The following is a 16,016-nucleotide window of genomic DNA, read 5'->3' as shown; positions in this document are numbered from 1 at the left end:
TAGAATACATTCCAGTTTTGTATGTGCATCTGATTACAGATAGCACAAGATTGTTGCGGTGCGGTGACTGACAGCCACAAATACCCCTCAAAACATTAGAGTCATCTGTGCTGGGAGCCATGCAGTGCACAACCCATACACAGAAGATAATTCCGCAAATAACTGCAATTGCAGGTTTCAAACAGAGATGGTGACAAAGCAGCAAAATTTACGGACTACAGCTTTAAGAAACTATTTAAAATTAGATTGTGATTCCCAGAATCAGATTGGATCATTAGGCACCAAAAGATTCCCAATTAATTACCTATTAAATCAGAAATTAAATATAAACATCGACTCTAACATACCTTCAGTCCATTCTGTGGATTCATGAGAAAGTTTCTTCCGATGTCATCAAACATAACCGTGTTCTTCCTGTTGTAGAACTCACTATATTTACCCCATATGACTCCTAAAGGCTTCACCTGAAACATTATAAATACACATTATGCAGTAATTTTTACCCCAATATTTAATATTTACCATATGACTCCTAAAGGCTTCACCTGAAACATTATAAATACACATTATGCACACTGGGCTTTAAAAGACAATTCATATTAATTTCTACTATTGATTTAACTGCACTGCCACTATTGGACGAGAACAAAATGTGAACTGAATTGAGCTGGATAATGACGCTAATTCTGCAACATTAACACTGTTATTGAACTGACTTATAATGACTGACTGAATGACGAGACTATTACCTTCTGTAAAGCTGCTTATTGCTGAATTAAAATACATTTCATAATCGATTAATTCATGGACAGAGTTAAAAACTGAACTAAATTGAGCTGAATAATGACAATAGTGCCTTTGTAGAGCTGCAATAGAGTTGAAATTGAATGTTTTATAATTGATTAATTTATATCATTAACAGTTATTTTCCTGTTTATTAATGTGATGTTGCTTTGAAACAACCTGTACTTTATAAACAATTTGTACGCTATAACTCTAAATAAATGTGACTTGGCAGAGACAATGATGTGTTTTTTTTTACTAGAATATGTCTGACCTCTACGACTCCTCTTTTAGTTGTGTGCACAGTGATCATAGCTGCACTGTCTAACATGAAGGTGATCTTATAGTTTGGGTTGTCCGTCACCCCCAGTTCCTAAAAAAACAAAAAAAAACAGATCCAATATAAAGGGGGCCTCAACAGTGCCATCAGGCACATTTGAGGCTTGTGGGAAAACAGCACATTTCAGTGAAAAACCCTTATAGCATATCATAATATTTATATGAATTATGGTTAAAGCCTTCCACTATTAATGCAGAAAACAAAATATGTAATTGAACCTACTTTCATTTTAGCATCAATCCACTTCATACTTGTTGCAGCTGAAAAGACATGAAAGAGAAACAAAAGATTGGAGTTCTTGAGCATCAGGAAAAGATTCTGCAAAACTTGATCATCTAGATAGATACTTACACCAGATGACGATATCATAGTCCTCATATGCTGATGCAAGAAATTCATGTAAGTATGGTCTCATCAGCTCCTGGCCTGTTTCTGCACATGACTTATGATCTACATTTGTAGAAAAAAAAGAAACATTTAACAATATACTAGGGAAGCACCGATATCATTTTTAAAGCCCTATTATATTCTTTTTCCTGGTCCTCGCCGATACCAACACCTGTTTTTGGGATGTGGCAGTTTTCAAGTAATGACACAGTGCGAGTAATAATTTTAGGACAGCTTCTCTGTAAGTATGAACAACTGTAACTCAAAACAATTTTTTTTCCCCCGGCTTGTCACAAGGTTGTCAAAGTACAGTCAGTTTTCACAGTGTCTAATAATTTCCACAACCAAACCAAGAACATAAAATAATAATTAAAAAAACATATCTATCAACCTGTCACAACGTTCTCAAAAAGCTACAAACTAATTTCAATTAACAAATGTTTATAACATAATAGTGTGTAAATGTTCAATGTTGCGTAACAATCAAAAGTGTACAGTGAAATACAACAGTGAACAGTCTAATCACTGTAAGCAACACTATAATTGTAAGAGTAAGTGTTCATAAACCAGTAGTTAAGGATGTTCCCCAGAGCATTTGTACAGTATGTTTTTGCAATAATTTTGGCAAGATGAAAAGTACAAAAGGCAATCAATTAGTTTGGATTATTTTTCAAAAGTAAGTGGCAGGTTTTGTTTTAACCCTTTATGCACCAGGGATTTTTGGAAAAAATGCTGGATTTTGACAAGATTTCAAAAGCTTGTTGCTTCAAAGGGCTTAAAGATAGAGATCTACTGTAAATTAGAAAAATGTTGGGCATGACCAAAAGTTTATGTGGGGTTTAAATATACTATATATCTAAATTGCATATTATGATGTCATCAGGGACAGCCCTCTTGAATGTCATAATATTCAGGAAATAGATATTGAATTGATATTGAAATTATTTGAATTTTTTTGTCTTTTTATCCTCATTCCAAATCATCAGAAAAGAGGAAACCAACAATTAAAACAGGAGAAAGTACTAAATTATTACTATACTATAAAGTAGTAAAACGTATGTGAACAGTAGCTTACTTTTAGATCAGTTCATCAGTAATATTCAGGTAATAATAGATATTGAATGGATGTTTGAACAACATTCTTTTGAATAGAATAGAACACATTGTTGGCATTAGTGGAAGTGCCTTAGCATGGTTCAAATCGTACTTATGTGACCGCCATCAATTCGTAGCAGTGAATGAAGAGGTTTCATATCGATCACAAGAGCAGTACGGAGTACCTCAAGGCTCAGTACCGTTACTGTTCACGCTTTACATGTTACCCTTGGGAGATATTATCAGGAGACATGGTGTTAGCTTTCACTGTTATGCTGATGTTACTCAGCTCTATATTTCTTCGCGGCCCGGTGAAATACACCAAATTGAGAAAATAACGGAATGCATAGTCGATATAAAAAACTGGATGACGAGTAATTTCTTACTGCTAAATTCTGAAAAAACAGAAGTGTTAATTATCGGACCTAAAAACCCCACATGAAATAACCTAGAACACTATCTAACACTTGACGGCTACTCTTGTCGATTTTTCGTCATCAGTTAGGAACCTAGATGTGCTGTTTGATAGCAATCTTTCATTTGAAAGCCATGTTTCTAGCATCTGTAAAACTGCATTTTTCCATCTCAAAAACATATCTAAATTGTGACCTATGCTCTCAAAGTCAAATGCAGAAATGCTAATTCATGCGTTTATGACCTCTCAGTTAGACTATTGTAATGCTTTATTGGGTGGTTGTTCTGCACGCTTGATCAAAAAAACTACAGCAGCTAGAGTTCTTACTAGAACCAGGAAATATGACCATATTAGCCCGGTTCTGTCAACACTGCACTAGCTCCCTATCAAACATCGTATAGATTTTAAAATCTTGTTAACTACTCACAAAGCCCTGAATGTCTTAGCTCCTCAGTACCTGAGCGAGCTCTTGTCATATTATAGTCCTCCACGTCCGCTGCGTTCTCAAAACTCTGGCCGTTTGATAATACCTAGAATATCAAATTCGACTGCGGGCGGCAGATCCTTTTCCTATTTAGCGCCCAAACTCTGGAACAATCTACCTAACGCTGTTCGGGGAGGCAGACACGCTCTGTCACATTTCTTTAACCTGGCTTACACATAACACACTAATATGCTTCTATTATTCAAATCATTAAAGTATTGTTAGGCTGCATTAATTAGATCAACCGGAACCGGGAACACTCCCCATAACACACGATGTACTCGTTACATCGTAAGAAGAATGGCATCTACGCTAATATTTGTCCGGATCCGTGTCCGGATCAGATGGTGGATCGGCGCCGGGAGATGATGTCTCCCTGATCATCAGCAGAGGCCAGGACACCTGGATGACACTCTCTACCTGGACTTAAATGCAATAAAAATAATATAAAATAACTAAAAATATAAAAAAAAAAATACCTAACTACATAATACTATTATTGTTAGAAATTGCAACAATATAAAATAGAAATAAATACATTTATACATTTAAAATTTTAATTAAAACATTAAGTAGACAATAAATAAACAATTATCTCCTGGCCAGAGAACTGGCCCCCCAACTGAGCCTGGTTTCTCCCAAGGTTTTTTTTTCTCCATTCTGTCACAGAAGATATTTTGGTTCCTTGTCGCCTCTGGCTTGCTCAGTTGGGGACACTTAATTTCTAGTGATTATCGTCAATTTGATTTTGCAGATACTATTTAAACTAAACTGATCTAGACAATGACAATCACGTATCTGACTGCGTGGGGGAAGTCGTGGCCTAATGGTTAGAGAGTCGGACTCGTAATCGAAAGGTTGCGGGTTCGAGCCCCCGGCTGGCAGGAATTGTAGGTGGGGGGAGGGAATGTCCAGCGCTCTCTCCACCCTCAATACCACGACTGAGGTGCCCTTGAGCAAGGCACCGAACCCCCAACTGCTCCCCGGGTGCCGCAGCATGGCTGCCCACTGCTCCGGGTGTGTGTTCACGGTGTGTGTGTGTGCATTTGTTCACTACTCACTGCTGTGTGTGTGCACTTGGATGGGTTAAACGCAGAGCACCAATTTCGAGTATGGGTCACCATACTTGACAATACGTCACGACTTACTTACTTACTTACATCTCTGAACTCAATAATGAAATGCCTTAACTGAAAATTGAGTGTTTAATCTCATTTTTATACATTACTGACACTCTATCCTCCAATTTGATACTGTTAAGTGATTTGACACAATCTGTATTGTTAAAAGCGCTATATAAATAAAGGTGACTTGACTTGACTATTGCATGTATTTTTTTTGTTTTTTAGTATTTTTATCCTCATTCCAAATGATCAGGAAAAGAGGAAATAAAAAACAGGAGTACAGTAAAACAGGAGAAAGTAGTAAATTATTACTATATTACTGTGCCATTGTAAAATACATGTGCCCATTTTTTGATCAGTTGACCAGCTATCTGCCCAATCAGGTATCTAGGTGACACAGTTTATAGTTCTTGAGAGTATGGTACCTCTCATTGCATGGCACAGCACACAGACCTACCCCACACAATGAACTACCCCCCCGAACAATCGACGCAATCTGGCCGATCATCAGCAGCGTGGAATCAGTGATACTCAGAGAGCAACAGCTCTCCTATGGACACTACGACCACGTCCACCCCCATCCCGTTGGGCAAAGCGTCGACATGATCACTTGTTTGTGCTTTGTGAACACTCACGCGCTGCAAAGATATGCAGGGAATAGTGCGATCATTAGATGACCGATCGTCATTTCCAAAAGACAAATATGCCTCTTCAGAGTCAGAATCGGAGAATAACATTTGCAACACATCCTCACGGTACAACTTTTTATTAACCATTTGGCAATTATTTTTCTCACAAATCTCACAATTTACTTAGACGCTATGAACTGAACTGCTTCCGCATTAATTGGCGCTTTTCCACTGCGTGGTATGACTCGGCTCAGTTCGGGTCGGTTTGTGTTTCCACTGCGGTTTAGTACCACTTTAGACTCCACTGCCGTGACTCCTGAAAAACTTTTTCATTCCGCGTCACTCAAGTTCAAGTTGAGCTTTATTGTCATTCCGCTACATGTGGGGACATACAGTGGAACGATATGTCGTGTCTCGCAGGACCACGGTGCTACATAAATACAGACATACAACAATGAAGTAAAAAACACTATAAACCTATACACTACTAACCTACTGACAGATTTAACTATAAGTATACTATATATAAGTATTTACCCTATACAAACTAAAAGAATAAAGGATAAAAAAATACAACTATACGAATGCTTCACATAAATATTACCCTATACAAACTAAAAAAATAGAAGATAAAAAATACAAACAATACGAATGCTTCACAAATACTGTACATGTGCAAAGAGAGACATTTGAGTCAGCAGCTGGTTGGGGAACAGTGCAGGATGATTTGTAGTGCATGAGCATGTAAACATACATATATTGCTGAGTCTTTTGTGAGATTGTGCACACGCAGCAGTGTGTGTAAGTGTCCATAGTGCACATAGTGTAAAGTGTAAGTGTCCATAGTGTAAAGTGTCCATAGTGCACATAGAGGAGAGTGTCCATAGTGTAAAGAAAAATAAGAATAAAAAAAATTAAAGTTCCATACAGTTTTTCTTTGGTGTGGTAAGGTTTGGGGTGGGGGGTGGTCCATGCTCAGGAGGTAGGGGTTTGCATGGGGTTTCAGAGGGGGGCGGGGTGGTTTGAGTTCAGGGCTCTCACAGCCTGGGGGAAAAAGCTGTTGAGCAGTCTGGCGGAGCGGGCTCTGATGCTCCGGTACCGTCTTCCTGATGGTAGGAGCTGGAAGAGACTGTGGGAGGGATGGGTGGAGTCCTTCACGATGCTGTTGGTTTTGCTGGAGCATCGTGTAAGGAAGATGTCCAGGATGGAGGGGAGAGGGGCACCGATGATCTTTGCAGCTGTGTTCACTGTCCGCTGGAGGGTCTTGAGGTCAGCAGCACTGCAGTTCCCGTACCAGACAGTGATGCAGCTGGTCAGCACACTCTCAATGGTGCCTCTGTAGAATGTGATGAGGATGGGTGGAGGGAGACTTGCTCTTTTCAGCCGGCGGAGAAAGTGTAGGCGCTGTTGTGCCTTTTTGGAGAGTGACATGGTGTTGGTGGTCCAGGTGAGATCCTCTGTGATGTGCACCCCCAGGAATTTAGTGCTGCTGACTCTCTCCACAGTCGAGCTGTCGATGGTCAGTGGGGGGTGGTCAACGGAGTTTCTCCTGAAGTCCATCACAACCTCCTTTGTCTTCTCCACATTGAGGGACAGATTGTTTGTGCCACACCATTCAGCCAGCTGTGCCACTTCCTCTCTGTAGTGCGTTTCATCATTGTTGCTGATGAGACCTACCACTGTTGTGTCATCAGCAAACTTGATGATGTGGTTGGAGCTGAACTTGGCAGTGCAGTCGTGGGTCAGCAGTGTGTAGAGCAGCGGGCTGAGCACACAGCCTTGTGGGGCACCTGTGCTCAGTGTTGTAGTGCTCGAGGTGTTGTTGCCGACACGGACTGACTGAGGTCTTCCAGTTAGAAAGTCCAGGATCCAGTTACAAAGGGAATTGTTAAGGCCCAGCAGGTTTAGCTTATTTATGAGCTGTTGTGGGATTATTGTGTTGAATGCCGAGCTGAAGTCAATGAACAGCATTCTAACATAGGAGTCTTTATTTTCTAGGTGGGTAAGAGCCAGGTGGAGGGTGGAGGAAATTGCATCGTCCGTAGAGCAGTTTGGACGGTATGCAAACTGGAGCGGGTCGAGTGTGTTGGGGAGGCTGGTTTTGATGTTATGCATGACTAGCCTCTCAAAGCACTTCATCATGATTGGAGTCAGTGCTATGGGACGGTAGTCATTGAGACAGGACACAGGTGATTTCTTTGGTAACGGTATGATTGTTGTGGATTTGAAACACGTGGGGACGACTGCCTGACTCAGCGAGGTGTTGAAGATATCTGTTAGGACATCTGTCAGCTGTGCAGCACAGTCTCTCAGAACACGGCCAGGTATGTTGTCAGGACCCGCAGCCTTGCGTGGGTTAATCCTAGATAGGGTCTTCCTTACGTCGGCTGGAGACAGACAGAACGCCCAGTCGTTGGGAGGTGTGGGCAGTTTTTGTGCAGGTGTGTCATTCTGCATTTCAAACTGTGAATAAAAGTGGTTGAGTGCATCGGGGAGGGATGTGTCCTCATCACAGGCCTGTGGCGGGGGCTTGTAGTCAGTGATGGTCTGAATGGCTTGCCACAGGCTCCGTGTGTCTCTGCTGTCTGTGAAGTGGTTGTTGATTTTTTGGGCATATGACCGTTTTGCTTTTTTGATGCCACAGGACAGATTGGCTCTTGCTGTTTTGAGGGCTGTTTTATCTCCTGATCTGAATGCTTCATCTCTGGTCTTTAGCAGCCCACGAACCTCTGCTGTCATCCATGGCTTCTGGTTTGCACGTGTGGTGATGGTCTTGGTGACTGTCACATCATCAGTGCACTTTTTGATGTAAGCAGTCACAGTTTCAGTGTACTCATTCAGGTCTGTGTGGTTGTTGTAGGTGGCTGCCTCTTTAAACATGTTCCAGTCTGTGTCCTGGAAGCAGTCCTGCAGTACTGAGGTGGCATTGTCTGGCCATACTGTGATCTGCTTTTCAACCGGTTTGGTGAGTTTGAGAAGTGGTCTATATGCTGGGATTAGCATAACAGTGATGTGGTCGGAGTACCCGAGGTGGGTGCGGGGTTCAGCCTTGTAAGAGTTCTTAACTGTTGTGTAAACAAAGTCCAGTGTGTTGTTTCCCCTTGTTGCAAAGTTCACATCATGGTAGAACTTTGGCAAAACTGTCTTTAAGTTTGCGTGGTTGAAGTCACCGGTTATGATGAAAAAGCTGTCGGGGTTTTTTGTTTGTTGTTCACTGATGGCGCTATACAGTTCACGAAGCGCGTCCTTAGCGTTTGCACACGGGGGGGGATGTAAACCGCAACGATAACAATGACCGTGAACTCCCGCGGCAGATAGAACGGTCGACACTTCACAACCATAAACTCCACCAGCGATGAACAGTGTTTTGATAATACCGCACGCAGCATTGTTACACCAGTCTTTGTTGATATACACACACAAGCCACCTCCGCGTGTCTTACCAGACAGTGATGAATCTCTGTCCGCTCGGAAGCTGGTTAGCCCGTGCAATTGAATGGCGGAGTCCGGGATGTTGTCGTTTAGCCATGTTTCGGCTAAACATGGCTAAACGACTCCATCATGCTCTCGCTGGATCTGCTCCTCGGCTATCACGAGAGGACAGTCTGTACTTCATCAACCGACAACAAAACAGCCATTTTTTTGGTTGTTAAAAGAAAGGTGCGCTCATTCAAAACAGTTGCACTCGATCCTTCACTGGCTGTGCTGATTTAAATCTAGCAGGTCTGTTGTGTCTCGTGCCGCAAGTTCAAATGATGAAAAAAAAAAAAAAAAAAAAAAAAAAAGTTCAAATGACGCAGGCAGTGATGATTTTCTCCGGCCAATCAGTGATCAGCAGGGTTTACACGTCATGTTTTAGTAACGGTACGGCTCGCTTGGAACCTCGGCCGAGATGGTACTAAAAAAAGTACCAGGTACTGTACCCACTGAAAAAACAAACAAAAGTGAGCTGTACTGAACCGTACCGTGCTGTATCATGCAGTGGAAAAGTGCCAAATGACACGATAGCTCACTTGCTCTGCTATTTCCTTGAACAATTTTGGTCTAGAATTGAAGTACTACATGTCTGCCATCTAGTGGTAGGGAATGGCGCCGAGCATGGCAGCCGTGTTGCGAGCTCCAAGAAAACTCTGCAGTTTTTCTTATGTTTTTTATGTTTTATTTGTTATTTTGTTGTTTCATGTGTTAGATGTTGTCAGTATAACTGTCTACGATAGACACACGCTTTTAAACATTGGTTCCTTCGTCGCGCAACGCAAACCGGACTTTGAGTTCCTGAACGCCGGCGCCTTGTTTACAGACACCGCATCAGAGCCCTTTGTCTGGGCTGCACGATCGCGACCGAAGAAACGCCGCCGGAAAAGGGGGAAGAGAGCCGGCGTCCTTGTCAGACTCAGACGCCGTCCCCTCCGACCTCCTCTCCCAACTATTTTGCTGGCTAACATTCAGTCACTGGACAACAAACTCTGTGAACTGCGGGCACGCATCTCATACCAACGGGAAACAAGGGACTGCTGCATTATTTGCCTCACAGAAACCTGGATGTCGGCAGTGGTTCCAGACTCAGCCATCGAGCTCACGGGGTTCTCCGTGCACCGCTCGGACAGAACGAAAGAGCTCACAGGGAAAAGCAGAGGCGGGGGCGTCTGTTTCTTTATCAACAACTCGTGGTGTGATGAAAGGAACCTACACTCTATTAAATCCTCCTGCTCCCCTGATCTGGAATTTCATATGCTTCTGTGTCGACCATTCTGGCTACCGAGGGAATTTACAGCGATCATAATCACAGCTGTTTACATTCCCCCTCAAGCCAACACAGACCAGGCACTTAAGGAACTGTATGGGAATATAAGCGAGCAGGAAACCGCGTACCCAGATGCAGCGTTTATTGTTACGGGGGACTTCAACAAAGCCAACTTCAGAACAATAGCTCCAAAATACTTTCAACACATCACCATCAACACGCGTGGTGATCGTGTACTGGACCACTGCTACTCTCCATTCCGGGACGCCTACAAATCGCTCCCCCGCCCACCTTTCGGCAAATCGGACCACACTTCCGTTCTGCTCCTGCCTGCTTATAGGCAGAAACTGAAACGAGAAGCACCCGCCCTCAGGACAATTCAATGCTGGTCGGACCAATCAGACGCTATACTACAGGACTGTTTTGATCACGTGGACTGGGACATGTTCCGGGCAGCGTCTGATGACGACATAGAGGCGTACTCAGATACTGTAACGTGTTTCATCAGGAAGTGTGTAGAGGATGTAGTACCGACAAAAACAATCCGCATCTACCCCAACCAAAAACCGTGGATTAACAGCGATGTTCGAGCAGCCTTGTCAGCGCGGACATCTGCCTTTAAATCCGGAAACTCTGACGATCACAAACAAGCCAGTTACGATCTCAGGAAATCAATCAAAGCTGCCAAACGACAATATAAAAACAAAGTTGAAGAACAATTCAAAACCAACAACGCAAGAAGCATGTGGCAGGGTATCAACAACATCACAGATTTCAGAGGGAATAAACCAGCTACTGTGAACATTGCCGCCTCTGTACCGGACGAACTTAATAACTTTTATGCTCGTTTCGAGGCTCACAACACCGCCCACACAGAGCGCGCTCCCGCGGCTGTAGCAGAAGAGGCGAGCGCACTTTCCTTTTCTGTCGCAGATGTAACCCGATCCTTCCGACGGGTGAACATCCGCAAGGCTGTGGGTCCCGATGGCATCCCAGGCCGTGTGCTCCGAGCATGCGCATTCCAACTGGCCGGGGTTTTCACAGACATTTTTAACCTTTCCCTCTCTCTGTCTGTGGTTCCCGCATGCTTCAAAAAATCCACCATTGTGCCCATACCAAAGAAAAATAAAATCACATGCTTGAATGACTGGAGGCCCATTGCTCTGACACCCATCTTCAGCAAGTGCTTTGAGAAACTCATCAGAGACTACATCTGCTCTGTGCTGCCTGACTCACTGGATCCCCTACAATTTGCATATCGCAGAAACCGTTCCACAGACGATGCTATTGCCTTCACCCTGCACACTGCTCTCTCCCACCTGGAAAATAAGAACACCTATGTGAGAATGCTGTTTGTGGACTACAGCTCAGCATTCAATACCATAGTGCCTGCCACACTGGTTGAGAAGCTCCAGACTCTGGGACTAAACGGATCTCTGTGCAGCTGGATCCTGGACTTCCTGACAGGCAGATGTCAGGTGGTCAGAATGGGCAACAACACTTCATCCCCGCTGACCCTCAACACTGGTGCTCCTCAGGGCTGCGTCCTCAGCCCACTCCTGTACTCCCTGTACACACACGACTGTACAGCAACACACAGCTCCAACGTCATCGTCAAATTTGCTGACGACACAACGGTGATAGGCCTGATCACTGACAACGATGAGACGGCCTACAGAGAGGAGGTGAGAACCCTGACTAAATGGTGTCAAGAGAACCACCTCTCACTCAACATCGACAAGACCAAGGAGCTGGTGGTGGATTTCAGGAGACAGAGCAGAGAACACACACCCATCACCATCGACATGACACCTGTGGAGCGAGTAAACAGCTTCAAATTCCTCGGTGTTCACATCACTGAGGATCTCACATGGTCCGCTCACACAGATGCAGTGCTGAAGAAGACACACCAATGCCTCTTCTTCCTGAGACGGCTGAGGAAGTTTGGAATGAACCCCAGCATCCTCAGATCATTCTACACCTGCACTGTGGAGAGCATCCTGACAGGCTGCATCACCGCCTGGTTTGGAAACAGCACTGCTGGCAACCGCAAAGCTCTGCAAAGGGTCGTGCGAACTGCCCGTCACATTGTTGGAGGTGAGCTTCCCTCCCTCCAGGACATCTACACCAGGCGGTGTATAAAGAAAGCCCGGAGGATCATCAGTGACTCCAGCCACCCGTCCCACAGACTGCTCTCTCTGCTGCCCTCAGGAAGACGTCTCCGCAGCATCCGATCCCGCACTAGCCGACTGAGGGATAGCTTTTTTCCTCAGGCTATCAGGCTAATGAACAGTAAAAACTAATACACCCTACAGCACACTCCCACTTTACAATATACCACGCACTGCACTTTAATTCCATACAGTTCAAACTGGACTACCAGTACACTACTGCACAAATACAACAATCTTTTTGCCAGCACCGGATACCATCCAATGCACATCCATGACATTTTCACATCCGGTTTATATATAATCTGCTGCATCTTCGCATATTACTGTGTGTATATAACGTAGAATGTGTACTACATACTGTGTATAATGTGTATCGGTAACTGTATGTCTGTCTAATAGTACACTGTGTGTACTGAGTATATGTATGTGTATATTACACATTGTCATCTGTATAAGTCTGTACGTATGTATGGTAATGTCTATATGTAAATTGTTTTTGCAGTGTCTGGAGCACGCTCTCAAGAATTTCACTCACGAAGGCACACGTGCTGTGGTGATGTGACAATAAAAGTGATTTGATTTGATTTGAATACAAATGAGATATTACACCATATTAGGAACTATAGTCTATTTCATGAAGTATGACATCTTGTCGCAAAATTGCGACTTCGGCACTTAGAGGGTTAAGGAACAGAAGCATCTCTGCATGTTCAGCTACAAGCCTGCTTCTGTTGTCAATCAGAATGTGTGACACTGAGATGAACAGTCTTTTAGTTTCCACGCTGCTGCATGGGGCTGAAAGATATTTTTGTGCCATTCGAGCCAGAGCAGGAAATCAGATTATTGACTGCCCAGGTTTCTCTGAATGATGCACAGTGGTCTCTCCAAGGTATGCTTCTAGTTGTATGGTAGTGGCTGTTGGAGCTCTGCTCTCAGATGTAGAAGCATATCCATCTGCAATTTCTTCAAAAACACTGTCCAGACTGCTACCTGGCTTGTTGCTGTGAGACCTTGTCAGCTGGTGCACCATGTGTCTCAGGTGTGGCTGTCTCTCTCACAAACATTTTTTGCAGCTCCAGTATAAAAATTTCTTGGGCCTGCCTGGCAGGGTATGTGTTGGAGGAAAATCGATCTTTATACCTTGAACAAAAAACAAGGATGACATTAGCAGCTGTTCTGTGCAGTTAAAAAATATAAGAAGAGGAAATTTAAATTACTCTTGCATTTTTGTATCCATTTCCCTATCATCCCAACATTTAATCTTTTATATTTTATTATTATAAGCAAATTAAAGCTTATCTATTATAATTGAATTTATAATTACAATTTTAGCCAAAAAAAATATATATATAATTAATTAAAATTGAGCACGAAAATAGGCCTATTGATTACCTCGGATCAAGTAAACTTGCAATGCAGTAAAGCGGGTTTTGCTCCATGTTGGAAATGCACCTCTGCAAAGCATCAAGTTGAGTGCTCTTCATTGTTTTGATTCCATGGTCCTCATCCATTTGTTTCAGCAACAGTCTTTGTAGCACAGTGACAGCAGGAATTACATCTGAGGCTAAAGCATCTGAAGAACTCACTTGACGAGTCATTTCTTCAAATGTTGCCAAGACATTTACCATCTTCCCCATAAGTTAGAGTGGCAGGGAGCTCGGGACACATACTCCAATCACCCTTTTTTGCTCAATTAGAGACTGCACCATGTAGAATGAGCTATTCCAATGAGTCTGCACGTCCTGCTGAAGCCTTTTGATTGGTTGACCGAGCTGTGTCTGAATATCCTTTAATCCGAGAGTATGCAAGGTTGGAGTGTTTAAAGTGGCCGACTATTTTGCACCCGACTCCCGCAGCCTCCGTTACACTGTGCTGTGATAACAGACCCTCTGTGACGGACAGCTGCAGTGTGTGCCACACACAGAAGACTAGAAACTCCAGCCTCCTCCATGGCCTTTACCATTGTCACAGACCACAACATGGGCAGAACTTTTGTGAGTTGCCCAAGTTGCAAGAATTTCTTCAAATACGCTCGCTGTTGCTCAATCCATATGTGAGCCCCGAAAATGCTTTGCATTAAGCATGATTTGTCGTAGAGTGAAATCGCCATCTATCCATTGCACTGTTAAGCTGATGAGAGACACTGGATTTAGTTGATCGTCAAGAACAATGAATTGGGTAAGCACCTCTGTTATTTGTTTGGCTCTCGGGTTATCGCTTGTCATTTTCTCTCGTCTTGCAAGGGTTTGCTGCAGGGTTCTGAAAGTTCTGACGATGATGTCACGAGTCTTTGGTATTGGAGTGTTTTTTTTTACAAGTACAAGTACGAGTACATGAGCTCAGTATTGGGCCCAATACCGACACTGGTATCCCAATAATATATTCTGCAACACACACACAGATTAATAGGATGGTGTACTCAGTTTTGCAACACAATATTGTATCACTTTGATAAGAAAAATCAAAAGTCTCAAAAGTCAAGAATGATTTTATTGAAGAACAAATCAAAGAACTACTTCAACAAAAAATCATCAGACCTTCCACTTCACCATGGGCCTCACCTGTTGTGGTAGTGGATAAGAAGGATGGTGGGTCGAGGTTGTGTATTGACTATAGTGGTCTTAATTCTAAAACTCACCTCGATGCACATCCGATGCCCCAGATTACAGATATACTGGATTCTTTGCAAGGAGCCAAGGTGTTCAGCACTTTGGATTTGAAAAGTGTCTACTGGCAAGTAGAGATGGATCCTCCCTATGTGGAGAAGACTGCATTCATAACATAATCAGGGTGATATGAATTTTAGTGTCTTCCCTTCGGCCTTCAAAATGCAGCTGCTTCTTTCCAACGTTTGATGGAACAAGTTCTCAAGGAGAACAAGAGCAGGTGTTGTATGGTATACATAGACGACATCGTGTACTCACCAGACATCCAAACCCACCTACAACATCTCAAACAAGTATTCAGCAGTCTGCACACCGCCGGTCTCACTCTCAATCTCAAAAAATGCAAATTCATCTGTTCATCACTGGACTATTTAGGTCACACAATCACTGCTGATGGAGTCAAAGTGAATTCTGACAAGGTTGATGCAGTCAAATCATTCCCAACACCAACTTCCATAAAACAATTACAACGTTTCCTAGGTCTTGCAGTTTGGTACCACCGTTTCATTTCAGATTTCTCCATTAAAGCAGCACCATTACATGCACTAAAGAAAAAAGGAGCTAAGTGGATGTGGACATTGAGTGCCAGAGATCATTTGAACTCAAAGATGATCTGACCCCCGTGTTGAATACACCCAATTTTGATGCTACTTTTAAAGTACAAACAGACGCCAGCGATGTGGGTTTAGGTGCAGTACTGACGCAGGAAGTGGATGGACAAGAGAATGTGATCGCTTATGCATCCAGATTGCTGAGAGGTGCTGAGAGATCATATTCGGCATCTGAGAAGGAATGTCTAGCGGTAGTCTGGACTGTGGAAAAGTGGCATCATTATCGTGAAGGCAGAGCATTTGAGGTAATCACTGATCATGCTTCTTTGGTTTGGCTTTTCCAGCAGCCAAAACATTCGTCTAGGTTGGAAAGGTGGACTATCAGACTTCAAGGCTATCACTTCACAGTTCGTTATAGAAAAGGACAATGTAATGTGGTACCTGATGTTTTGTTATGGAGACATGCAGCTGAACCAACGATCATCCTGATGTACACACCAGCAAAACATGTTCTTAATCCTATCACTTGTGACCAACCAACAGACTTGTCTCAGATTGCTGCTGAGCAGGAAAAAGATACAGAGTGCCAAGAGGTCATGGTAAAAGCCAAAAATCTAAATACTA

General features: G+C 43.1%; 1 protein-coding gene across 3 annotated transcripts in view; it reads right to left on the bottom strand.

Moving 5' to 3' along the window:
* The window catches only part of LOC306855668 (ubiquitin-like domain-containing CTD phosphatase 1), a 35,627-nt gene that overhangs the window by 5,762 nt on the left and 13,849 nt on the right, over positions 1-16,016 (bottom strand). For all 3 annotated transcript variants that reach the window (XM_079394467.1, XM_079394466.1, XM_079394468.1), the window contains exons 6-9: positions 1,475-1,573; positions 1,346-1,383; positions 1,058-1,156; positions 348-464 (exon numbers count right to left, since the gene is read on the bottom strand). In XM_079394467.1, coding sequence (XP_079250593.1) covers positions 348-464; positions 1,058-1,156; positions 1,346-1,383; positions 1,475-1,573 — 353 coding nt within the window. The remainder of the gene's footprint in view (positions 1-347; positions 465-1,057; positions 1,157-1,345; positions 1,384-1,474; positions 1,574-16,016) is intronic.

Source organism: Barbus barbus (genome assembly GCF_936440315.1).
Source record: "Barbus barbus genome assembly, chromosome: 36".
Classification (NCBI taxonomy): Eukaryota; Metazoa; Chordata; class Actinopteri; order Cypriniformes; family Cyprinidae; genus Barbus; species Barbus barbus.
Note: the sequence above shows the minus strand (reverse complement) of the source record. Positions and strands in the feature narration are given on the sequence as shown.